Source organism: Sciurus vulgaris (assembly GCF_902686455.1).
Source record: "Sciurus vulgaris genome assembly, chromosome: 6".
Classification (NCBI taxonomy): domain Eukaryota; kingdom Metazoa; phylum Chordata; class Mammalia; order Rodentia; family Sciuridae; genus Sciurus; species Sciurus vulgaris.
Window position 1 is genome coordinate 151,752,373 of NC_136466.1, and position 25,988 is coordinate 151,778,360.

Sequence of the window (25,988 nt, forward strand, 5' to 3'; positions counted from 1 at the left end):
ACATGTGTATTCTAGAATCCTGAGAAGAATTTCAAGTTTTTTCTCCTTTAGTCATCTTTTCTTATCCAAGAAAAACATCCAGGTATTTATTTTTTACTCATTTTGTGTAAATTTTCCTATTTATTTTGTGTTATCCCTTGGATTCATCTCTCTCCAATCACTCCTGCTTCACTTTCTTGAGCATTCACAATTTTTTTCCCTAATGTGTAGCAATCTGCTTCTATTCCACACCACATAATCATTATTTCAGCTTCAGGACACTAATTCATTTGCTCAAATAGGCCAAACTTGTTACTGCCTTATGGCATTCATATATAGATAGATCTAAACTTCTGCATAATCTATCTCAGTTCAAAAAACTGTTTACTTTCAGGTCTCAAATTGAAATTCATTTCTTCAGGGAAGGATTTTGTCTACTGTTGAACATGTTAGAAATGGCAATGATACCCTTATATCTGTTGTGTTAGTCATCATTCTTTAGAGGAACAAAACCAACAGGAGGTATGATTTTGAAAAGGGGATTTATTAGACTGGTTTACACAACCAGAAGCTGGATAATCCACAATGGTCATCTGCAGGCTGGAGAGCTGGAGGAACAAGTAGCTGCTGCTCAGTCCAAGAGGCTGAAGCCTCAGAACTAGAGGGTCAATGATGCTGCCCGAGTCTGAGACCGAAGGCTTCTGCAAACTCCCTGGAGAATCACTGGCAGAGTTCACTATGCAAGAGTGAAGGAAGGAGAGTCTGATGTCCTCTGGGGATCGTAGCAGCAATAAAGAACCCATTCAAGAAGAATCCAGGCTGCATATGCTGCTGCTTCCTTGTTCTTCCAAATGTTATTCTATCTGAGCATCCAACCTCTTTCATGGTGCTGCCCATGTTTAGGAGGGAGGGTATCCAATCCAATTCACTGTTCCACATTCCAATCACTCCTAGATACACCATCCTATACACACCCATAAACCTCTTAATCTTCAACATCTCTTCATCTAAGTAAATTGACAATTTAAAATAACCATTACACCCGTCAAATTTGGAACATAAAGGACTCTGAATAAAAATCATGCCTGTAAAATGAAGGAATCAAACTTAGTGAATCTGTAAAGTTAAGCTGATATTTGCTTTTTTGTTTCAAAGAGGAAACAGTGCAAGGAAGTGCAGACCTTTGGCTGGCTGGCTTTCTTTCTTCTTAATGAAGGTGTACAAGAGTTAGGGGAAAATGAGAAGAATGAGGTTAACAAGAATGAACATATGGGTTTCCCAGTTTAGTTACTGGTGGTAAAAATTGTTTACCAACTTTGTGATAATTGTTTTAAGAATAACCCCCAAAATTATCGTGTTTCCTTAGATCAAAATGGTGTTCAAAGCAGCCCTCCTGAGTCAAACGAGGGTTCCAGGACTGCACAGATGTCTGTCTATTCACTGGTCTTGTTGCCCGCAAAGTGACTCATGTTTTATCTACTAGAGATACAATAGGTACATAACTACAGATTAAGGCAAAGTCTAAATGTGGTCATTTCTGACTCTCTTTCTGTATATGAATAGAAATGAACACGACATTATCGGTAAACATTTAACATTATTTTCACCCTATTTTCTTGAATAACATTGATTTCATTGTTTAAATATATCAAGATATGTTTTTTTTTTTTTTTTGAGCTCACCAGTGATTAGTTATTTTATTTAATTAACATCCATCTAGAACTGGTAATGATACCGCCGCTTACCGGTGATGAGTTCTGCACCTTCTAATGTTGAAGACTGAACACTAGAGAAGTACGCCAAGGCAAGCATATGAAGCAGGTTTTATTTAAAGGTAATAATACAGACTTCTCCCGGCAGGAAGAAGGGGGCCATGGCTGATGTTCTAAAGTCCCAAGAAGTGAGTGCACCCTACATCTTTTATAGGTTAAAGTCTCTTTTGTTCTCCAGTTCTCTCCCCCCTTATCTCTCCTTCCTGCCTGAGTGACTAGGCCTGGTTTTGCATTAAATGAAAAGCCATGGGCAGGGGGAGGGCCAGGGTGACTCAGGCAGGTAAGGGCCCAGGGTGCATTAATTAGCAGCTCCTTGCTTACAGTTCTTGATAAAGGCAGGTAATTTGGTAATCAATGGGCTCCGGAGATCCTTGACATTCCATTCTTCCAGGGGCAGTCTCCAACTTCCAGAGGCAGATGACTTTATGGCTTCATTTCCTCGAATTGACCCGATTCCCTATTTCTACATTAACTACCTGTCCTTAATTCTGGCTTCACCCCCCCCCCCCCCCGTTAGCTTTAGGAACTCCTAACTGCTTGTTAAGGAAATGAAAGGGGGAGTCGATCGTTCTGGCTCCTTCAAAGCTGAAAGTGGGCAGTGAGGGGCAAGTAGTTTGGAGTTCCTTTTTTTAAAAATCGGGTCAATCGAGGGGTCCAAGGTAGAAGTCTGGTTGGGGAAGAGCAGGTTGTAGTCATCTGGGGGTGGGTGCTTCTATGATAGAAGAACAAAAAGACATGAGTACTGAAATAAGATTAGTACAAAGTAAATTCTGCAGCATCTGAAACATGCCACTGAGTATCAAGAAAATGACAGAAGTCAATCTCTCACCAGGAGGTGGAAGAACTGAGAAATTGTTCCCATAACTAGGCCTAGCAAATGCTGGAGAGGACAAGGCCTTTATTTAGGGACTTTAACATTGTCCAGGTTATCAGGAATATAAACACAACAATTAACTCTTAATGTCATAGAAGTCCCCAGAAAATATAGTTAAGCTACTTAATGTCATCTGATTTTTCTAAAATATCCCTTTATTGGTATAGCCTGTGTTTAGTAGAGATCTCTATACTTCTGTTACTTAGGGATAGATAATCATACAAGCAAACATAGATTAAGTCTGCCTATGTAGCTCAGGAAGGTCTGCAGGCCTTAAACTGACTAAAAACTTCTGACTCTGGCAGTTTCTCTTGATAGTTGTCAGAAACATTTGCTGAAGAATCTTTCTTTCATTTGTAGCTTCCAATCTTTATTCTAGTGGGCTAATAAAAGTGTACATCTTAAGTTACATTTAACTATTATTTCCTTTAAATTCCCAAGAATGGCTATACTTTGGTTTTAACTGTTTTGATGGGTGTCTAAGATCAAGCTGGTCAAATTGACCTGGTTTCTGTCTTGTTAAAGAGTCAGTTGAGTTCCCACAGGGGCCACTCATAGAGCAGCTTCTTAGAGCCACCAGGGCCATTGGTTAGGCAGGGTCTCTTTGATCAGGTGGCTTCCTTTGGAAGCATCAAGGGATGTCTCCCTTTTTCCATGACCCTCCTCTGCAGCAGATGCACTGAGTGATTTTTCATCCTCTAGTCTCAACAATCTCCTTGATCAGGAGGTCGTGTGACCCAGAGTTGCAAAGCTCCTTAGAGAAGTTCTCTTGTTCTTGGGTTCAGGCTGATTGAGAGCAAAAGATCCAAATACTGGTCTATTTTGCCTTCTGTATTTAATTCCAATCTCTAAGTTTGATCTTGATCATCCAACAAGCCAGTCTCACCAGTCATAAAGTGAGAGTACTGGGCTTTAACTTCAATGTCCATAACTTTACAGTTATTTACCCTTTTATCTAACTGGAGTCTGTATTAGTACTGGAAGTTACCACTATTTGTTCTATAGGTGATGGCTTATTATCACAAGTTACCTAGGTTGTGTGTTCTTGAAGCAGTTACTTCTGCAAAACATTAACAGGTAACAGTTTTACAAAATGAAATTAGCAAGAGTAAAAATATATTCAGCTTGTATAATAGCTATCTTAAATTTGGTTGAAAACCACATTATATCCCCTATTTGAGATCACAGTACTTTTACAACAAGAACCAATCTTTTGCCTATAACTTTAAATAAGCTGAAGTCTGACTTATTTTGAAGTCACTCTAACATGCAGTAAGGTGGGAGGCAGAGCCTTATCTCAGGTAAGGCATGGCTCTTTACAGATCTTAAGTGTTCAAATTCTATGTTGATCTTTGCTTCTTCCTTAAATATCATTGAGTAGTTTACATATACTATTTCCTGAGTCTATATAAACTTTATAATTAACACAATTTAACATTGTATCTAAAACATGATACAATGATACAGCCTATCATGATACATGATACAGCCTTTCTCAAAGAAAGGCTGAGAGAGCTTTTAACTTTCCTTTTGTGTGTCAAAGTGGCAAAATGTTTTCATATTTCATAATATTAACCTTTAAACAAGTCAGGCTCTAACTTTTATAAATACATTTATATTTGAAATTCTTTATCTCAGTGTAAAAAGAAACAAATTTTGCATATACCCTATTGATAGCAGGTCCTATAATAGGACATTAAATTATACAAATAAATCCCCAATAAAATTTACTCTTTATAAGTTTAAAATTACCATTACAGACAAGTTTAATTGAGAGAATAGCAGCTTGATAAATCCCCTACTTTAAAAACTTGTATACCTGGAAAATATGAACACCTTTAATATACAACTAGTGACCATTTCACAATTACCTTGACACTTTTATCTTATCAAATTTAGTTTTTAAAGAAAAATGTAGACTCTGTAACATAGTACAAAACTCTAACAGTTGTTTAACCATAATTGTATAAACCCCAATTTTTAAGACTAAAGAATAAAACTTAATAGACATAAAGTTAAGAGTAAATTAGTGTTTCTAAGAAATCCTTGTCATTTTGCCATATAGATTAAACTTTGGTTTATATGATAACATTAGTATTTCACCTTAGGAAAAACCCTAAATAAGTTTAGCTGTCTCACATACATACAACCAACTTAGTTTCACACAAACTTGTTGAAACTTGCCCTTTACTTACACAGACTTTCTTAGCACTTACTTAGACCCTCATGTATTTCATCACACAAGCACTTTCTTACCCAGAAACATTTCCTTTTCCCTTTTACTAAATATATTTCCATACCCAGAACCTTTTATTTTCTCTTTCCTATTTGTTGACCCCTTTTTGTTCACATTCTGAAACAACTCTTATGAAATTTCTGAATTTAGATAAATTACTCTATTTTAATAAGATTAAATATTTTGTTGTTTATAGTACTCTAATTGAAACACAGCTGAAACTTTTGGGACCCTTTGTATATAGAATCACACTTGTTAGGACATAACTCTTAGTAACCTTGTTTTTAGTTTAGTAATGACAAAAAGCAAGTTTAAACCCTTTTGTTTACTAACCTATGAAAACACCAATAATGTTTAAGTATGATACCCCACGGAATTTAAGGAGTTAAGAGTACTTGATGTTATTTAACAATTAGCATTTTTAACTTTGTAAATTAATCAGATGTCTCTACAAACACATTTCAGTAATCCCATACATGTTAACTCTAATTCACTTGTTCTGTAAAAACCAAGATATCAGACAAGTGTCCAGGACAGTATTTGCTGTCTCTTTCCTGTTGAAGGAAAGTCCTAGAAACAATTGATATTAGACATTTTATTAACATCAATATTTTATTAGCTTGACCACCTAGAGACTTGCGAGTTATTTTCAAAGATATTTTACTTTTATTAGTTTACCCAATTTGAATTGAACCTTTTTAAATCACATGAATTAAAATATCTGGATCCATTTTTAAATTTTAATTTTAAAAGTGCTCTGTTTTGATACAGGCAAAACATGACATCAGACAGCATGACATACAAATAACACAAAATTAAAGGCCTTGTAACTTTATAGGTGAATCTCCATTGCAATGTAACAGATGTTCAAAAACTCTAGTTGAATAAAAAATAGAACTGATCAAAAAAATCATGAGCTCAAAAAAAAATATAGAATTAAAAAAAACTAGAGTCCTGGAAAAATGATACGGCCGTTAATTACTTCAGTAAAGCACCATAAAATTTACTTTTGCTGGAGTTCAGGTAAGACTCTTTTTACCTTTTTTTCCTTGGGTTTGAGATCAGTCTCCTACTGAGCCTTTAGGCTTCTTTTATTTACATTTCAATATAAGCCTTGACTGAGATCTGGAAGAATCTAACAGGTTTTAACAGAAACCTTGTGCCTAGGGCATTTTAGCCATCTCATCAGGACAGGTTGGATGTCAAAGAAAATTATGAGACCTTATTTTTCATTACTTTTGAGAATGAAGTGTAAGACCACCAAATTGAGACCCTAACTCTGTCCCATGGATCGACGGCAACCCCAGTCAACCACAGGAGGTGTCACTTGATGCAAACCGCAAGAGGCTTTTATTCCAGTGCGCTGGGACCTGATTCTTGACTCACACAGGAGTTGAGGAGTCAAGTCCCTAGCAGAAAATCTTACAAGTTTATAAAGGCAGAAACCACACATCGAGAGGAGTCGCACACGGAAGGGGAAAAGGGGAACAAAGCCGCCGGGAAATTCCAAAGGGGGTCTGGGTTTGCTGATAACATACAACATGTTTCACAACAGGGCATAGATTCTGGTCAACAGTTTCTGGTAATCTTATATCCTAAATATCTTAACTGTCTGAGAACTATCTTGCTCAGATAACCCTTTTACTCTTTGTTTGGGGCTGTTTCCAGGAACAGATTTAAGGGCTTTGTTCCCATCACTGGGAGGGAGACCTTAGGGAGTTGAGATAAAACAGACAGCTTAAAAAAAAAAAAAAAAATGTCCATTCTTTCATTCCCCCATTTGCTTTTTGGTAAGTTCTAATCATGGATCTTCTGTCACTATATACTTTTCTCCAAAGCTATTTCCTTGGCAGAGGAGCTGGTATTGTTTCCTGAGCATTAGTACCTGTACAGCACTTACTCTCTCCCTGATGAAGGTGACTAGGAGATTTAGGATGCAGGGCCCAAAGTGAGGAGTAAAAGCAGTATAACAAGGGGACCCATTAGGGTGGACATGAGGGTTGGGGCTACTTATCGCAGGAGATGCGTCAACAGGAGCAGGAACATGGTAGATGCGGAGCTTGAGGGGGTTGTCCAATTTTTCCACTTTTCACGTTGGGTCTGGTGGTGGTACAGGCTTGACATGCGAAGCATGAATCCAGGTGGTGATGCTATCAACTTTTACTGCAGTTGGAGTGGTGAGCAGCACTATGTATGATCCTATCCACCTTGGTTCCAGACTGGCCACACAGTGGCGCCGGATGTACACTGAATCTTCAACCTGGAACTGATGAGGTACTTGCATATTTCCAGGCTTGTAGGCCTCGGCCAACCAATTCCACACCTCCCTCTGCACAGTCTCAAGGGCTTTTAATCTGGTGTACAGAGATTGAGAGGGGTAAGATTCTGGGGAAGGAAGGTGTTGTATGGTAATGAGTGGGGGGTGAGTCCCATAAAGGATTTCAAAAGGAGTTAGCTTGAGGGAGCCAGGGGTATTGCACACCCGAAAAAAAGCAAAGGGAAGGAGGACCGTCCAGGCTATTATGCCAGTCTCTAAGGATAATTTAGTCATGACCGCTTTTAAAGGTCTATTCATTCTTTCTACCTGCCCTGAGCTTTGGGGCCTATAAGCACAATGTAATTTCCAATTAAGCCCCAGGATTTTGGCCAGTCCCTGACTTACCTGGGCAATAAATGCAGGGCCATTGTCTGACCCGATTACCTTGGGCACCCCGAACCTCGGGAAGATGTCTTCTAGTATTGTTTTGGCCACCACCTAAGCAGTCTCCTTCTTGGTAGGAAAAGCTTCAACCCATCCTGAAAATGTATCTATGAATACTAATAAGTATCTGTATCCATACCTGGCTGGTTTTACCTCAGTAAAGTCCACTTCCCAGTAACTCCCAGGACGGTCTCCTCGGAGCCGTTTGCCGTGAGGTAGCTTGCTGGGCTGGGCATTCACCATCTGGCAAGACTTGCATTCTTTTACAGTTGTATCTGCAAGCTCCCGAGCTTCATGATGTAATACACTGAGGACAGGACAAGAGTTTTTAAAAGTTTTGGGACAGATGAGTTAACTTGTGAAGGTGTCGGGGAAAAATGATCGCCTGTTTTTCAGGGAGAATTCTTTTTCCTTCTGAGGTTTCCCAGATCCCCTCTGGAGTCTCCAGGCAAAATACTAATCTGTCCATTTCCTCAAGGTCTAGTTCTGAATATTCAAAGTTCCTAATAGAGGGGTATACCGCCTCCTTACAGTGAGACCTCAGTTTTTCCCCCGACAAGGACAGGACGTTAAGTCCTTGAGCCGCCCACTTGGCTTCCCTGTCAGCCCTTTGGTTCCCTCCAGCAACTTTTGACCCCCCTTTTTGGTGTCCGGGGCAGTGAATAATTGCTACTTTCTTAGGAAGGTGAATGGCCTCTAACAGGCTTAGAATTTCTTCTTTATTTTTGATTTCCTTCCTGCTGCGGTCACCAGCACCTGCTGCGGATAGATGGCCCCGTGGACATGGGCAGTAGCAAAGGCATACCTGCTGTCAGTGTAGATGTTAATTTTTTTTCCATCTGCCAACCCCAGAGCCTGAGTCAGAGCTAGTAACTCGGCCTTCTGAGCTGACGACCCCTCAGGTAGGACACTTGCCCAGATAGTTTGTTCATCATCCACTACCGCCGCCCCGGCTACCCTTTTACCTTCTATTATGTAGCTGCTTCCATCAGTGAACCAGGTCAGCTGAGTGTCTGGTAATGGAGGTCCCTTCGGATCCCCGCTTCTTCTGCTAGTATCTCTTGACAGGTATGCAGCACACTCTCCTGGGTGGACGTGTCAGGTAGTAGGGTAGCTGGGTTGAGGATGGCAGGCAGCCCGAACTGGATCCTGTCTCCATTCAGTAGGAGACTCTGGTAATGCGTCATGTGGGCGTTGGACAGCCACCGGCCAGGGGGCTGTCCGACGATGCTCTCCAAGGAGTGAGGGGCAATGACCATTAGCTTTTGTCCCACAGTTAATTTGTCAGCATTATCCACCAATACTGCCACTGCTGCCACGGACCTCAGACAGGCAGGCCAACCACTAGCAACAGTGTCTAGCTTCTTGGAGAGGTAGGCTACCGGCCTCTTCCATGGCCCTAGAAGCTGGGTCAGCACCCCTCAGGCTACTCCCTTCCTCTCATCCACAAATAGGATGAAGGGCTTTGCTACGTCCGGCAATGCCAGGGCTGGGGCAGACAGTAATGCCTTCTTGATGTCATCAAAGGCCTGCTACTGGTCGTTACCCCACTCAAATGAGGCACCCTCTCTAGTCAGAGGATAGAGGGGAGCTGCCAGGGTAGCAAACTGGGGATCGACAGGCAGGAAAACTCCGCAGTCCCTAAAAATTCTCCCTCCTGGCGGGATGAGCGAGGAACGGGTATCTGAGTCAGTTTGTTTTCTGGCCTCCGTTAGCCACCTCTGCCCCCTTTGAGGGCATACCCCAAGTACGTTACCTCCTTTTGGCAGATCTGGGCCTTCTTGGCGGAGGCCCGATATCCTAAGCGGGCAAGTTCTTCTAGCAGTAGTCCCGTGCCCCGTTGGCATTCCTCCTCTGTGGCCCCAGCCATTAGTAAGTCATCTACATAGTGCAGAAGTTTTACCTGGGGATGGCTGGCATGGAAGTGGGCTAAATCTTGGTGGAGAGCTTCATGGAAGAGGGTCGGGGAATTCTTGACCCCCTGGGGTAATCCGGTCCAAGTCAATTGTCCTGTTGTCCCAGAGTTAGGGTCCCTCCACTCGAATGCGAAGATGTTTTGGCTGGAAGGGTGTAGTCGCAGGCAGAAGGAAGTGTCCTTTAAGTCCAGGACAGTGTACCAAATATGATCCAGGGGAAGAGAGCTCAGCAAGTTGTAAGGCTTAGGTACAGTTGGCTGGATGTCCTGTACTCGCTTGTTTACTTCTTTTAAGTCCTGTACCGGGCGATAGTCTCCTGTGCCAGGCTTTTTAACAGGTAACAAGGGAGTGTTCCATGGTGACTGTCACTTCACTAGGATACCTTGCTGAAGGAGGCACTGATATGGGGCCTAATTCCTTCTCGGGCCTCTTTAGTCATAGGGTATTGACGTACAGCCACAGGAGTAGATGTGGCCTTAAGCTCTATAACTATGGGTGGTCTTTCTGCGGCTAGTCCTGTTCCAGCCATTTCAGCCCACTCCCCTCCTGGATACCTGCTCAACCAGTTATTTATGTGACATATTTTTCCTCCATGTCTATGTTCAAAAAGTCTGTGTTTATCATCCAGACGCATAGTCAGGGCAGTAGTTATTCTCTTGCTTCTGGTCACCTCTGGGCCATCAGGGGTGAAGGTAATCTGAGCTCCCATTTTGGTTAGGAAATCTCTCCCAAGTAGAGGCGCTCAGGTATGACTAGAAAGGAGTGGGTTACCCGTCTCGTTCCTAAGTCTACCGTTCTTCGGGTAGTCCATGAGTACTGCTGGTGCCCTGTAGCTCCTATGACCCACGATATCTTGTGGGATATGGGCCCAGACTGTTCAATTAGGACTGAGTGTTGAGCCCCAGTATCTACTAAGAACTCAATTGGCTTCCCCTCCACCTCTAGTGTTACCTTAGGCTGGGGGAGGGGTTCTGAACCCTGTCCCCGCTAATCTTCTTTTTCTTCTAGGGCTAATACTTTCTTGGAGGGCCTGGTCTTCTTCTTAGGACACTCTCTATCCCAGTGACCTCTCTCCTTGCAGTAGGCACACTGATCCTTGTCTAATGGAGCTGGGTTCCCAGGTTACCTGACCCTTTTGTTAGCCCTGCCTTGTGTTTGTTCCTGGCCTTTTTCACCTACTACTGAGGCCAAAATCCATGTTAGGTTCTTCTCCAGCTTACGATCCCTTTTGTTTTCTCTTTCCTCTCTCTCCTTTTCTTTCCTTTGCTCCTTCTCTTCCTCAGTTTCCCTCTTATGATACACTTTTTCTGCCTCCTTAACTAAATCCTGTAGGGTATAATCTTACAACCCTTCTATTCTCTGCAACTTTTTCTTAATATCTATTGCTGACTGCCCTATAAAAGCCATGGCCATGGAAGTCCTTTGCCCCTCAGAGATACAGTTAAACAGGGTGTAGCACCTGAAAGCTTTCTTTAAGCGCTCGAGAAATACTGAAGGGGGTTCCGTGGCCCCCTGGATAACCTCTCTTACCTTAGCCAAATTAGTGGGGCGTCTCACTGCCCCGCGGAGGCTGGCCACTAGAGTCTGGAGATAGACTGTCAGTCGCTCCCTACCTTCTGCTGTGTTGAAATCCCAGTCAGGCCTGGAGAGGGGGAAGGCAGTCTCAATGATGTTGGGGAGCTGGGTGGGTCGTCCATCTGCTCCTGTTACATTCTTCCTTGCCTCCAATAAAATCCTCTTCCTCTCCTCAGTAGTGAAAAGGGTCTGCAGTAGCTGCTGGCAATCATCCCATGTGGGCTGATGAACGAACATTAAAGACTCCGTCAGCCTGGTTAAGCGTTGGGGGTTCCTCTGAAAAGAGAGGGTGATTAGTTTTCCAGTTATACAAGTCTGTGGAGGAAAAAGGCCAGTACTGGAGGTGCTGAAGAGGAGCCGGTCCACCATCTGATGCCACTGGTGGGGGCCCATAAGCCCTCAGGGGAAGGGCAATGTAGTGTCAGAAGTTATTCCATGGCAGCTCCTGGTACCCCGTGCAGGCCCTGTGGTGCCCTGCTTGGGCCCCAGCAGAGACTCATTAGGGGGAGCAGGGGGGCGACTGCAGGGGCCAGCGGTTCTTCTGGTTTTTCCTGACCCCCTACGGGGACCGAGGCGGGAGGGCATGGGGGAGGTGAGTCAAGGAGAAGGTGGTCAGCTTGGGTTTTGGCATAAATCTTCTTGGGGGGGGGATCTGAGTGACTGGATTTCCCCCCAGAACTGGGAGATTGGGTGGCTAGGATTTGTGTGGCTGGCCGGGGCTTGGGTTTCGCAACCCAAGGTCGAATCCAGGGGTGTGGATTTTGCACCAGATCCTGCCAGACCACAATGTAGGGCTCCTGATTCAGATGGGCTCCAGGTTCCTTCTGAAAAACAAACTCTTTAACAGCAAGAATGACAGATAGATTAAAGGTCCCTTCTGCTGGCCATCCTACATTAAAAGCAGGCCATTCTGAGGAGCAGAAGATCCACCATGGGCCTTTCTTGATCTCAACTGATAGGTTGCGACCTCTTCCCTTAACTTCAGCCCAATGGTCTAATGTCAGACTAAGAGGGGTTGTCACAGTCTGTCCCATCATCAGTTCGTCCATCATTAGAAACACAAACAACAAAAATGCTGCAGACACGAGGACCCACTTACTCCCCCTTGTCTGCCACAAACAAGCAACAGAATCAGAGGGGCACGATCTTGACAATCTCTGATCCAACAATTGAACCCAATCAGCGCCCTTACCGTAGGAGACTACCAGGAATCCCTGGCTCTCCTCCACCCTTGGGGCGTCCCCCAGGGCCGCAACCTGCGGCCCTCCAGGCATGTCTACCAACCACTGTTTGGCCACTCTCACGAGTCATGGAACTGCTGCAAAACCAAAAGCGCGCTCACAAGACCAGAGCAACTAACAAAACACAAGACAAAGACAGACAGCCTTGGGGTACCCCTTCTTACCTCCAAGGTCGACTCCGCAGATGAGGGGGGGCTGTCAGATCCCAGGCAAGCCCCCAAATGTAAGACCCCCAAAAAGGAGACCCTGACTCTTTCCCACGGATCAACGGCAACCCCAATCAACCGCAGGAGGCATCACTTGATGGAAACCACAAGAGGCTTTTATTCCGGCGGGCTGGGATCCAACTTGTGACTCACGCAGGAGTCGAGGAGTCGAGTCCCTAGCAGAAAATCTTATAAGTTTATAAAGGCAGAAACTACACATCGGGAGGGGTCACACACGGAAGGGCAAAGGGGAACAAAGCCGCCGGGAAATTCCAAAGGGGGTCTGGGTTTGCTGATAACATACAACATGTTTCACAATGTTTTACAACAGGGCGTAGATTCTGGTCAACAGTTTCTGATAATCTTATATCCTATATATCTTAACTGTCTGAGCACTATCTTGCTCAATTTACCCTTTTACTCTCTATTTGGGGCTGTTTCCTGGAACAGCTTTAAGGGCTTTGTTCCCATCACTGGGAGGGAGACCTTAGGGAGTTGAGATAAAACAGACAGCTTAAGAAAATGTCCATTCTTTCAGAAGCTACTTTGCTAAGTTCCTCACTGAGATATGCCATTGGTTATTGAGCTGCCTATGGCTGCTTATCCAGGATTTATTTTCCCCTTTGTGACAAACAGGTTAAATCTTGCTTCATAGGTAAGCTGAGAACCGGAACTTGAAGTAAGCCCCCTTCTTGATATTCCTGGGGCAGAATATTGTCCTATAGTGGCTATTTCCTTTAGTATTGAACCTGTTGATTATATAATTAAGCTTTATCCTGCAATTCCTATTAGCTAAGGAGTTTAGGAACTCCATAATTGCTTTTTTATATTCCTCCTGGGTGGAGGCAAATAAAGGATGTCATTTACTTACTGGAGAACAATCACAGATGTTTTATCTCTGAATTTTGTTAAGTCCTTAGCTAAGGTTTGTCTGGAACAGGTGAGGACCATCTAATTCCTGAGGCAACACTGTCTAGGTTATTTGAGATACAGTATCTGGTTCCTCAAAGGCAAACAGAAATTGCCATTCAGAGTCTAGCATAGACAGGAAAAGTCATCTTTTAAATCTAACTTAGTAAACCAAGATAAAAGTGTATGGATTAAGAACTACAGGGTGGGGGAAATTACTGCTTCATTATTCTAAGGTTTTGGACTAGGCAGTTTTCTTTTTAACTCCTGAAATGGGCAAATTGCACGGACTATTGCAAGGCATTAAGTGTCTATCAGTTACAGTGATCTTTAATAAGTCCTTTTTCTTGCCTATATGTTCTCTTTTCTTTCTTTTTGATGTCTACTAAAAAATGGAAGATGCAAGCAGGAGAAGATCATCTGAGGATTGATCAGGGCCATGTGCCAATTTTTGTAATTCCCTCTAAATGTTTGGGGCTGACTGAATGATGAATTTATACCTTAAAAGTAGGTGGCCCTTTATGGATTCAGGATTCAGAGTGGTGTGTTTTCTTATTGCTTTCCTAAGTCTCTCCATGAAAATAGCAGGACTTTCCTGAAGGCTGCATAATTGTTTTTTTTAGGCATCCTACTCATTATTTGAATCCCAGTTAGGATGGTTTCTGTGAACTGCTTTTTCTCTAGATGGTTAATAGCATCATTTTCCAGGTGAAGTCAAATACCTGGTGTAAGTTTTGAAACATCTCAATATTTATTAGGATCTTCCAAAAGCCTCCTTAAATTTATTTTTGTCTGTCTTAAGCTGGGAGGGTCCCCTCGATTTTCCTCTCTTAGTGGGCGATTCCTCAAGGCTTTCTCCTCTCATGGTAGAGATTATTGCTGTCAAACAGTGTCATTTGTAATTTAGCAGTATGCAGGCTAGTGGTGAACCTGGCAATACTGTTGAGAGAGAAGCTCCCTTCTGAGTTATTAAGGACGTCTCCCTAACTTTGAGCTTCCTTACAGTCCAGAAAAACCCATCTCTCACTTCCTGTCTTTGCCAAAGTTATTTCTGGTTTTCTTTGGCAAAGTGCTAAGGTCCTAGTTTGCCCTGTGCTAGAGACCCTGGGAGGATTCAGACTTAATGGAATTACTGCTTTCCTCCTGCCACTATAAACTCCTAATTATGAAAAATGATGACACAAGTAAAAAGTGTGCCTTTAGCCTATCTTCTTGCTCTGTAGACTAAAGGAATCTCCGGAGGGTGAGGGGACATCTGTTGGTTGTTAGGCATATAACGCCCTTTGCTTGGAGGGTCACACAGGAGGGGTTTTTAAATGCCTCCCTCTTGCAACTTAAAGAGAACACAGTGAGCACATTTAAGCACAGGAACAGTAATGGGGAGGCTCTAGATGTCTAGACTAGTGAAGGGTAACTATGCGAACAAAGGGAACCTGGGCATTTTCATACTAATCATCCCAGGCCGTAATCCTACAGCTTGAATTCCTAATGTCTGACCAGCAAGGGAAGGGGAGCATCCAGGAGGGAGTGGATGTGTTGAAGTGTTGTGCACTGTGCGGCCCATACAGGGGCAAATGTAATTGGCGCTTTCCCTCAGTGCCATTCGTCTACCAATCACTCTGGATACCCCTCAGGGCTGTCGGGAGGGGGAGTCTGGAGAAGGAACCTTTGGGGTCCACCTGAGAATAGCCCGGGCTAAGAACCCCGCAGTTGTTCCAACCCTTCCTCCACCTCCACGCATCCTGGGCAGATCAGGACTAGGGACACTGTGTCCTGGCAGCAATTGCGCTCCAGGCCTGGACAGAAAAGGAGGAAGCGGCTTCAGTACAGTCCAACATGCCTACAGAGCAGGTGATTGGAAACTTGCCTGGGCCAGAAAACCTCTCACCCGAGTCTTAAGAATGGCGGCTGCACTAACTGCATTTAAGTAGCTGACGGGTGCCCACTTTGCCCTCCAAAAATAAAGAGACAGAAAGATGCACCTCAAACAGATGTGGGGTGTGTGGAGAGAGAAGCTTACTTACCTTGGCGTAAGTCTCTGTGGGACCTCCAAATCTGATACCGCCATTTACCGGTGATGAGTTCTGCACCTTCTAATGTTGAAGATTGAACACTAGAGAAGCACGCCAAGGCAAGCATATTAAGCAGGTTTTATTTAAAGGTAATAATACAGACTTCTCCCGGCAGGAAGAAGGGGGCCATGGCTGATGTTCTAAAGTCCCAAGAAGTGAGCGCACCCTACATCTTTTATAGGTTAAATTCTCTTTTGTTCTCCAGTTCTCTCCCCCCTTATCTCTCCTTCCTGCCTACGTGACTAGACCTGGTTTTGCATTAAATGAAAAGCCATGGGCAGGGGGAGGGTCATGGTGATTCAGGCAGGGAAGGGCCCAGGGTGCATTAATTAGCAGCTCCTTGCTTGCAGTTCTTGATAAAGGCAGGTAAATTTGGTAATCAATGGGCTCCGGAGATCCTTAACATTCCATTCTTCCAGGGGCAGTCTCCAACTTCCAGAGGCAGATGGCTTCATGACTTCATTTCCTCGAATTGACCGATTCCCTATTTCTACACTAACTAACTATCCTTAATTCTGGCTTCAGTAATACAGTTCAGTGGTAGAGTGCTTGTCTAGCATATGTGAGTTCCTAGTTTCCATCCCCATCATTGAAAAAAAAATCTATCAAACACTTAACTAATGAGATTTATAGTTTGAGCCATACAAAGATTTCATAAAACACACAGAAAAATGGTTGTTTTTTCTGTCATTTGGGTGTAACCTAGAAGTTTAAATACACAAAGTATTTAAAACAGAATTACCATACTAACAAAAGTAAGTCATTATAAAAGATCCCGTACATATTGTTTATAACATTATTATTATTATTATTATTATTATTATCAGGGATTTAACCTACGGATGCTTTGCTACTGAACTACATCTCCATTTCTTTTATTTTTTATTTAGATACAGGATCTTGCTAAGTTACTAAGAGCCTTGCTAAACTGCTGAGTCTGGCCTCAAATTTGTAATCCTCCTGCTTGAGTTTCCCAAGTCATTGGAATTACAGGCATCTGCCATCTTGCCTGGCTATAACGTTATATTATTAGAATTAAAAATAAGGTTAAATTACAAAAATTCTCTGTCGTGTTATAGAAGAATCTGAAGTTCTTTCCTCGGGTAATTACTTTTCATTGCTTTGGTTTTCATCATTCTCAAAAAATAAAATTAAAACAAAACATATTTAAGAAAAGCGGGAGTTAAAATTATGAAATATTTCTTTTAAAAATTTGGAATACATAACATACTTACCTTGCATACATCAAGCTATATCCAGTATTGATCATTTTCATTTGGAATCATGTCCAGTATTTTATTTATGTTGCAATGAAAAAAAACAATAACCAGTGTATTTGGAATTACCTTGGATTAAATTCCAGTTTTCCTATTAATTATATACCCTGAGCTCCTAGGTTTTGCCTCCATAACATGCAAAATTCTACCTATACCTTGGTTAGGATATTAGAGGTAATGATATATTTTGGGTATAATTTACTATAGCATTGTTTTGTATCATTTATTTACAGAAATATGGATATAATGAAAATTCATGTTTTAGAATTTACATGCTTTTCTCATGTTTTTCCTACATTTAAATTTCTGCTAATTAGCTAAAAGCATTCAAAGAATTTAGATTTTAATAACAGGGACAAAACATGGAAAACATAGGAAAATGCCATTCTTGAGATTATGCTACCACCCTGTGACTTTATGCATTTGATTGATTTATTTTATAGACTGTGGCGGGCGAAACCCAGGGCTCAGGGTTACGCCACTTGCATCTAAAGATGGCAACTGGCAGAGAGCAAACGGCGTCCTTATTATGCCTGGAGAAAGGCAGGAAGCGTTTACCATTGGCTGTATGATAATCAGTTCAGCCACCTAGCTCGTGGACAGATATACTTTACATGTATGCTTTAGCGAGTGATCACTTGACCTTTAACAGGATTGGATGGACATATCTGGTTACAATTGCTTATTCATGAGACTGTTTATATATTGAGGGTATGTTATCTGAATAAAGGGGAAGCTGCTTCATGAACTTCTGAAGAGTACATGTCTTTTGTCCTGCTGGTTGGGCCAAAAGAGCAAGAAGCAGCGCAAGCCACTTGAAGCGACCCAGGCTAAGAAGCGGCAGTTTTCCGTAATAGACTTTCCTTGTAGACTGTTTTGGTGGAGCCCATGTGGAAAGGAAATGCAAGCTACTGCTAGTAATGTCGCCTCTAGGATTTGAGGGTGACCTCGATAATGGCCCATAAGAAGTAGAAATTCTCAGTCATTGTCACGAGAAAGTGAATTCAGACATTTTTAAAAAACTTGAAGGGAATTGTTTCCTAGACCAGTCTCCACAAAAGAATAAAACCTTGATTGAAGGTTTCTGAATCCAATTATGTTGTACCCAGTCTCCAGCTCCACAGAAATTTTCTTTTCTTTTTTTTTTTTTTTTTTTTTTTGCGGTGCTGGGGATTGAGCCCAGGGCCTTGTGCTTGCGAGGCAGGCACTGTACCAACTGAGCTATATCTGCAGCCCCACAGAAATTTTTTGAAAAATAATAAATCTGTGTTGTTTAAAGCCAGTAAACTGGGCTGATCTCTTAGGTTGTAATAGAAAATTAAAGGAATGAATATAGAAGAAAAAGGTGACCCTGGAAAGAGTGTCCTGGTCATGTATTATTTGGAACAAACACAATAACTTCAAGGGCAGTATAAAGGTACTTTCAAACCCAGAACATTTTTTTTTAATTATTTAGTTATTTTTTACTGACTGCATTTTGATTCATTGTCCACAAATGGGGTACATGGTTTCATGTCTATGGTTGTACACAATGTAGAGTCATAATATTCATATAACCTTATATGTACGTAGGGTAACAATGTCTGTCTCATTACACCATTTTTCATCCCCCCTCCCTCTCATTTCCCTCTACATAATCAGAAGTGCCTCCATTCAACAAAACAACCACCCCCTCCACCACCATTATATATCATAATCAACTTATTAGGGAAAACATTCACCTTTGGTTTTTTGGGATTGGCTTATTTCACTTAGCATGAAAGCAAATACTAAAGATAACTTGTGTTTGCTAAGCTAAGAAAATAAAAATATCAGTAGCTTCTCCCATGTGACAAATGCTCAATCTTCAGACTGAACATTTGAGAAAATCCAAAGTTCAGTATGTATAACTGAAGGTCCCTCTTCCACACAGTAATTTCACTTCTTCTAGAATTCAGGATTTGCATTTGATCTCATTGGCATTACAGATCATCCATCAGTCTTTAGTCATCATTAACTAGGGATTTGATTACAAGGCCTCTGGTGCAACACAGAATAGCTTCAGATCATAGGTCCTTCATGTTCAAAAGGTATGATCAGGAATGAGATAACTTTTAACTCAACTTCCACAAATATCAGTTGGAGATGTCAGTTGATCCCACTACCTATAGCTCTGGCAAGAACCACAGAAGTTGTTAAATATAAAAACACTGAGAACATAAGCCAGCACACAGGAGATAAATGATCTAATTTACCATCCAATATGGGACAACTTGAGAGCAAAAGGAGGATGCTGCTTATATTCATGCTGAGCCAGTTAAGACCCGAGTCTGTCCTATGCACAAAGGTCCATAGATTCACTTAATTACAGAGCCAGGTGCTCTGGGATATGCCTGTAATCCAAGCAATTTAGGAGACCAAGGCAGAAGGGTTGCCAGGTTGAGGATAGTCTCAGCAATTTAGTTGAGATCTTGTCTCTCTAAATAAAAAATAAAAGGGATTAGCACCACTGAGTTCCATCTCTAGTACCTAAAAATTAAAAAAAAAAAATTGCATATACATTTTGTTATTTTCTTATTTAAAAAAAATTAAGTTGTAAATAACATTAGGATACATTTTGATATAGTCACAGAAGAGTGGAATATAATTTGCTGTAATTCAGTACCCCCACTTCCCTGCTGCCTGCTTCTCCCTCTTCTGGTTCCCCTACTGGTACTCTGCTGATCTTTATGAAATTTAATTCTATTTTTTTTTTCAGTATTAATTCTTGAATCTTTACTTCACATATAACTTAACAAATCAAAGAGTGCCTTTGAACCAGATACTGTTAACACAGCAGTGACAGAACAGTTCTCCAAACCACAGGAATCCTACTTTGAGTTCAGGAACAGTGTTAGATATAAAAAATTGTACAAAGTATTCAGTTATAATTGTAATAATTTTATGAAAGATTTTTTTAATTTGGTGATTTAAATTTAAAAATTTAAAATGTAGTGATCTAGAGGTTGCATCTTCTTTGTACATTTCTACCGATTTCCCATTTTCAAAGTCAAAAAATATGACTGTTATTTCTAGTGAGGCATGTCTCTTATAAACTTTGTATAAGTTACTTTAAGTAATTTGCTTGATTTCAACTGAAGGAAATAAGATCATGCACAGTGATTGGGAACACAAAACAAAATTGCACATACCACATAAATGAAGTAAAATAAAATTAATAACCTAATTTTCATCAGCAATTAAGCTGAAGGCTTTTGATCATTATATTTAATAAGTTTGTAGATATTGTGTGCCTAAAATACTAGAAGAAAAAAATGCTAATTAAATTGGAAAATATATGCCCTGTTTTGCAAACTGAGCCTTTAAAAAACTTATAGAAAATTTGGTTACTTTTAAATGGTGAATGAAAAGTATTAATTACAATGTGTGGTAAATAGATCTATTTGAATGGTAAGTCTATTTATTAATATTAACTATTGAATTATTAATATATGCATCTAATTTTTAACATTTTAATCATAAATAATAAAATTGATTCATATCAAATTGAATAATATTTTAACATGGGCATTAACATAAAATATGATGCCTTTATGAAATTTAAATATTATTGGACAGAATGCTTTCCTAATAATCAAATTAGTAAATATAAAAGTAAATCAATACAAAACATAAAGAATATGATGAGTTAATTTTACCTGCCCCTTTTGAAAAATGTGTAATTAAATAATACAAATTTCTAGTGCTAGTCACAGAACTAGTAAAACTTTCATGACGATTATTTTATAGGGACATTTGTGTTAGTGTTGAAGAGAACTTCACAGATAAACAGCAAACTACACAGGATCCTGCAGTTCAATATTAACTCTACACCAAATGTTAACTCTCATTCTTAAAAGTCTTGTCTGTGTCTCTTGCATGCATGTATTGATTGGGATGCCAACCATGATTAGCACCATGAGGGAAATCATGCTTGTGTATCTGTTGAGTGAAGAGCATTAAATAGAAGAGTGAAAGTACGAAAGTAAACTGTAATCCAGACCTTTATTTACTCTTTTCCTTCTATACACTATCAGTGGATAACCAATGAGTAGATATAAGAAACAAACTGGGCAAAGAGAAAGTGTGCAAATTTCAAACGAATTTTCCATAAGGAAGGAATGGGGATCTGCAATCTGTCATGTCGCCTTCTCTCACTCACTCATCTCCACCAGAATGGAATCTTTGCAGTGCCATGAGTCACATCTAAAGTTCTATTGGAAAAACTGAGGGCAGTAGTAGGCCCTTCTTTTAAGACTGTTCAGGTTGAAAAACCTATTAAATCAGAGCTCATAACTTCCACTATGAACTATGTTCTTTCCACCATTTTTATCAAGAAATATAACAGCATTTCCTTGTTCTTAATTTATTGAGAACTTAAATCTAAGAATTCTTTTGAGGTTGTATTTCTGACTTTTACAAGGAATTGGAAAAGTCATTTACTCTTGTATGCACTTCAGTCACGATATTTTTCAGGAAGAGGAGTATTTAGCTGTCTCCCCTTGGTACTTGGCTTAATTTATATTAGTACAGAACTTTTCATTTTATATCATATTTCATGTAAAAATACTAAGCTTTTATTTCATCTTCATATACTTCCTGCCACTTGCTTCCTCTGTTTTATTTCATAGTAACATTTTTAGGATCAGTGCCATTGTGATGTCTTAAGAAATAACTCTCAGGACTGTATATCAATAGCACACCTTCTTTAGTTTTGATTTTGCAGCGAGCAAATGTGAATGAAATGTGTACATTTCAGACATTGCCTATATTAAAACATTTCTGACCCTTCTAACTCTTGTAGAGAATAAAAAGATAGAAAAGCACAAGTATATTTAAAAAATTATTTTAAAATAACTAGAATCAAATACTATTTTGTGACATCCAGAATAATTTTAGAATTTTCCTGAACAAATTTTAAAGGACAATACTTTCTAGTATTTTGTTAGTAGGAATTGATACATTTTTAAAATCTTTAAGTGTGATTTCTATGTTTTATACATTTGCTACTTCATTTTTACCTTAAAAACTTTGCAACTTGTAGCATAGAACATCATTTCAACCATATAATTTGAAAAATTAATTATAAGCAATATGTATTTGTGAGTCAGAGAAGTCATTCAAGTACACAAACACAACCTCGAACACTATTTTGCCTGGGGTTTTTAGAATATACAATTTATCTGCCACAAAGAAATTTATGCATATTATTTCTGCTACAGGAATACAAATTATTAGCTTTTATTTATGAACAAGATAATAAAATGATTGTAACTGCTATTAACTCAAAAGATAGACCATAACAAAGAGCATGTTCATCTTCCTATTGTTATATTCATTGAAATTAAGATTTTTCATGATATAGTTTCAAACCAATAAAATAATGCCTATATCAGGAGATTAATATAATATATATTAATGTAAAAAGGCATAGTTTTCTGTTCAGAGTTACATTTCAAAATAAAGGTTACTAAACATGAAGGCAATGATTTCATGAGATAATAATTTTAAGATGAAATACAATGTATTAAATGTAGATGATCCCTTCTTTTATTCTAGAAAAAATTTCAAATCGTAATTAACAAGTTAAATTGAAGCAAATTGCCCTGACTTCTAATAAAAGGAATAAAATAAAGCTTCTATCTAAAACACTACAAAAGGGATTATTATATTGTCATAACTAGGAAAATTTGTTTAAAACAAGAGGGATGAGTGCTGGGCTTGTAACTCAGTGATCGAGTGCTTGCCTATCATGTGTGAGGCACTGGGTTCCATCCTCGGCCCACCTAATAATAAATAATTTAAATAAAGTTATTGGGCTCTTCAAGAACTAAAAAATATTTTTAAAAATATAGGGGTGAAGAGATATATTACAGTAATAAATGGTAATGATATTAAACTGTAAATCATAAATAGAAAAATGTTATCAAGAATTAACAAATTAAATGATAAAACAAATTGTAATGTGTTGTGGGGCACAACTTAAGAACAGACCTATCACCACTGAGAAGTCTAAAGGTGAGAGTCTGTAAGCCAGCCAGCTGACTGTCTCACACAATGCCCCAAAATATAGCTATCAGGAGAAAAGCCCCTGTTGGGACTAGTGACACGTTAACTAACTCAGGCTGACTCCTTACTCCCTGGTGAGTGAGCAAAATCAAGGCTCAAAGGCAATTTCAAAGGTTCATGACGATAAACCGGACCACCGTCAGGGATTAGTCAACAACAGTTCCAGGAACGTGATCAGCTCGTGCTTGCCAAATGGTCCTATGGGACTCTCGCCTGTGTGAACCCCCCTGCCTTGCTGACCTTTAAGCTGATTGGTTCCCGCCTAGCCCCCACCCTACATAAAAGCTGTGTGATTTCCTCAATACACGAGTTCCTGCTATGACTGGTCTCCCTGACATGTCTGATTGTCCTCTGCCCGGAGGGCTGGGAGCTGGCGGTCAGTCGGCCCTACCTATCCTGGTCTGAACTTGTAGGGGACTGTCCCCTTCCCTTGTCACTGGTTGAGAAGAGCAGGGGGGCTTAAGACTCCAAGAAGCCCCGATCATAAGGTTGAAGGGGCTTTTATACCATAAATCACTGCATCAATCATAAGTGTCTGTTGCTATGATTCAAAATTACAAACTAACATGAGATCTACAATCATTAGCAGAAGAGAGAAGTGGACCAAAATGATCTTACTTAGGTACAAGCTAAAGAATGGTTACTAACACTGAAACAATCACTGTTGACATCACTGTTAACATGGTACTTGTTTAGGAAACTAGGAATCAAAAAGAAAACAATTTTTCATTATACAAGAATTGCCATTTCATCATTTTGTATTGCCAAACAAGTCATGCTAAGCAACTATTGACAGGTACAGAGGTGGCACATTCCCAAGGGAGAAGTATTTCCTACATAACATGGAATCTCAAGGTAAAATGGAGTCTGTTTAGTCATTGTCCATATAGCCTGGCCTATAACATTTCCATGGAGCCAAATATTGCAGCCTGTTAACAATAAAGTAGCAAAATGCAATAGTTCTGAAAATGTGCTATAAATTACACTGAGGGAAATGGATGAATAAATAAAGAGTGAAGACTTTGGAAATTAATTATTATATAATTATCTCATATACTATTACTGTTATGTTTTTGTTTTTCTCTTTATTATTTAATTAAAGTCTACCTTCTAGAATTCTATTTTTGCGGGGGCGTCCAGAATTCCATCCAGTGCTTGACAAAGATCCTCTGGAGGATGTTTGCAAAGGCTCATCCTAAAGGGAATTGCCAGATGTTTTGCTCTGGAGCATGGTATTTTTTCTGCTGTGTTTTTCTGATAATATATTACTCATTTCAGTCTGAATAGATTACTTAAGGGGATGAGGGGAATACAACAAAAATTCCAGAAAATATTACCTACAATCTGAAAAACTTGAAAGTAAACTCTGCTCTGAATTTCTTCTTTTTCTTATATTCTCTGTAGTAATTTATTTTATATTGATATGATAACATACTTTAGAATGGGCATTTTATTTAAAAAATAGTTTTATTTATTTCATAATTTAGGAAATTCGAGAGATAACACAAGTTTCTGTGGGGCTCTGGTGAGGATCTTAGGCAGAATCACACCACAGTGAGCTTGCCCAGTAGATCTTGGGGTGTGGCGGGAAGCCAGAGGATGAGAAGGGAGCACTCTTCCTCTTTTACAACAACTTGCTATCTTAAAAACTAATTTCACAGGACCTGCTTTAGGATTCTTTCTGAGAGTGATGCCCCTAATGATCGATCTATTTACCTCCTACCAGCCTCCATATCTTGAAGATCCTACTACCTGTCAGCATGTGCTCACTGGGGACCAAGCTTCCAACACAAAAATATTTGGGGGACAAATCACAAACACAGCATAGCATCCCAATTATTCTGATTCCCCAGAAAATGGAAGGTCATGCATGATGGCTATACTCCCAATTTTGTTACAACTCTTGCTGCAGACACACAAATAATGTTCTTTACATGGTCCATGCCACCAGAGTCTGATTTTCCTCCTTGTTGCTTTAAAGATAAATCTGTCCCCCCAAGATCATGGTATGTGTGCTCCATACCATGTGGAAAGAGTAATCAACTCATTCTAATACTATTTACAACAAGTTCTCTTACTCTAATCTTTATTCCAAACTCATATTGTTCACACATTCATTTGAAGTCATTCCATCCAAATCCAGGTTTCTGAATGTAGGTTGTGCACTATCATTGTATGGAATTGGTTAGTTCTGAAACTCAATTTCCAGATCACTTCTTAAAAAACACATTGCTACACTGGCCATCATTTTTCCATACTTGCTGTCATCTTTTGATCATCATTCTCATAGAAATCTCCATACCTTCTTTTTTTCCTGAAATTTCTTTTTCATAGGTTTCCCACTTTGAAATTTTTTTCTAGTCTCCAATTACCTGTGTCTACAATTCTAAACATATGCTCAAACGGTTCAATTTCTTGAACTCTGGAGAACATTCCTTATTTGTGTGATACCTATAACTGCATATTTAGAGTCTGTAAAGTTAACTCAGTATCCAGCACCTCAATTAATCCACTGAAGTTTCCCCAGTGAAGTCCCCTTCTATAACTACTATCAAACACATATACTCACACAAAAAAACATGCAACATCTGTGCATATCTGTAAATCTATCTGCCTCTATATCTGCCAATCTCTCTAACAAATGCCGACTCAACCACCTCCTGAGTATTTTGCATGTGGATATTTTCAGAAAACTTGAATATATCACCAAAGGGAAATAGGAAAAATATCTTGGGCTCTAGAACCTTATGATAAGATTTCTATAAACAGAAATTGAAGGGTGAATATAATGTTCAATTACAGAGAATGTTGTAAGACAAGTACTATTCAAAAGAACAAAAACAAGGTAAGGGAATAAATAGTGCTGAGCAAGGTGAGGATTGCAAATTGTGATTATTTTTATTATTATTATTATTATTATTATTATTATTATTATTTAGCTTTTAATTTTTTACAGACTGCATTTTAATTATGATAGCAATGTGGTGCTCCTTGAACTGGTGATATGTGAGCAAATGCTTTCTTATAAAGAGAAAAAGGATTGAAGTTGATATAAGGTCACGTGAGTGAAGAGCATTTCTAAAAATTATAATATTCTGTGCAAAGGCCCTAAAATAAGGAAATGTCTGTTATATTCAAGACCA

At 39.8% G+C, this 25,988-nt stretch overlaps 1 protein-coding gene across 1 annotated transcript in view; it reads left to right on the forward strand.

The window, feature by feature from the left end:
* Nucleotides 1-8,740: 8,740 nt before the first annotated feature.
* The window catches only part of LOC306663471 (poly [ADP-ribose] polymerase 2-like), a gene marked incomplete at its 5' end in the record, with an annotated part of 31,240 nt that continues 13,992 nt past the window's right edge, over nt 8,741-25,988 (forward strand). The window contains one exon of the mRNA XM_079143799.1: nt 8,741-8,803. Coding sequence (XP_078999925.1) covers nt 8,741-8,803 — 63 coding nt within the window. The remainder of the gene's footprint in view (nt 8,804-25,988) is intronic.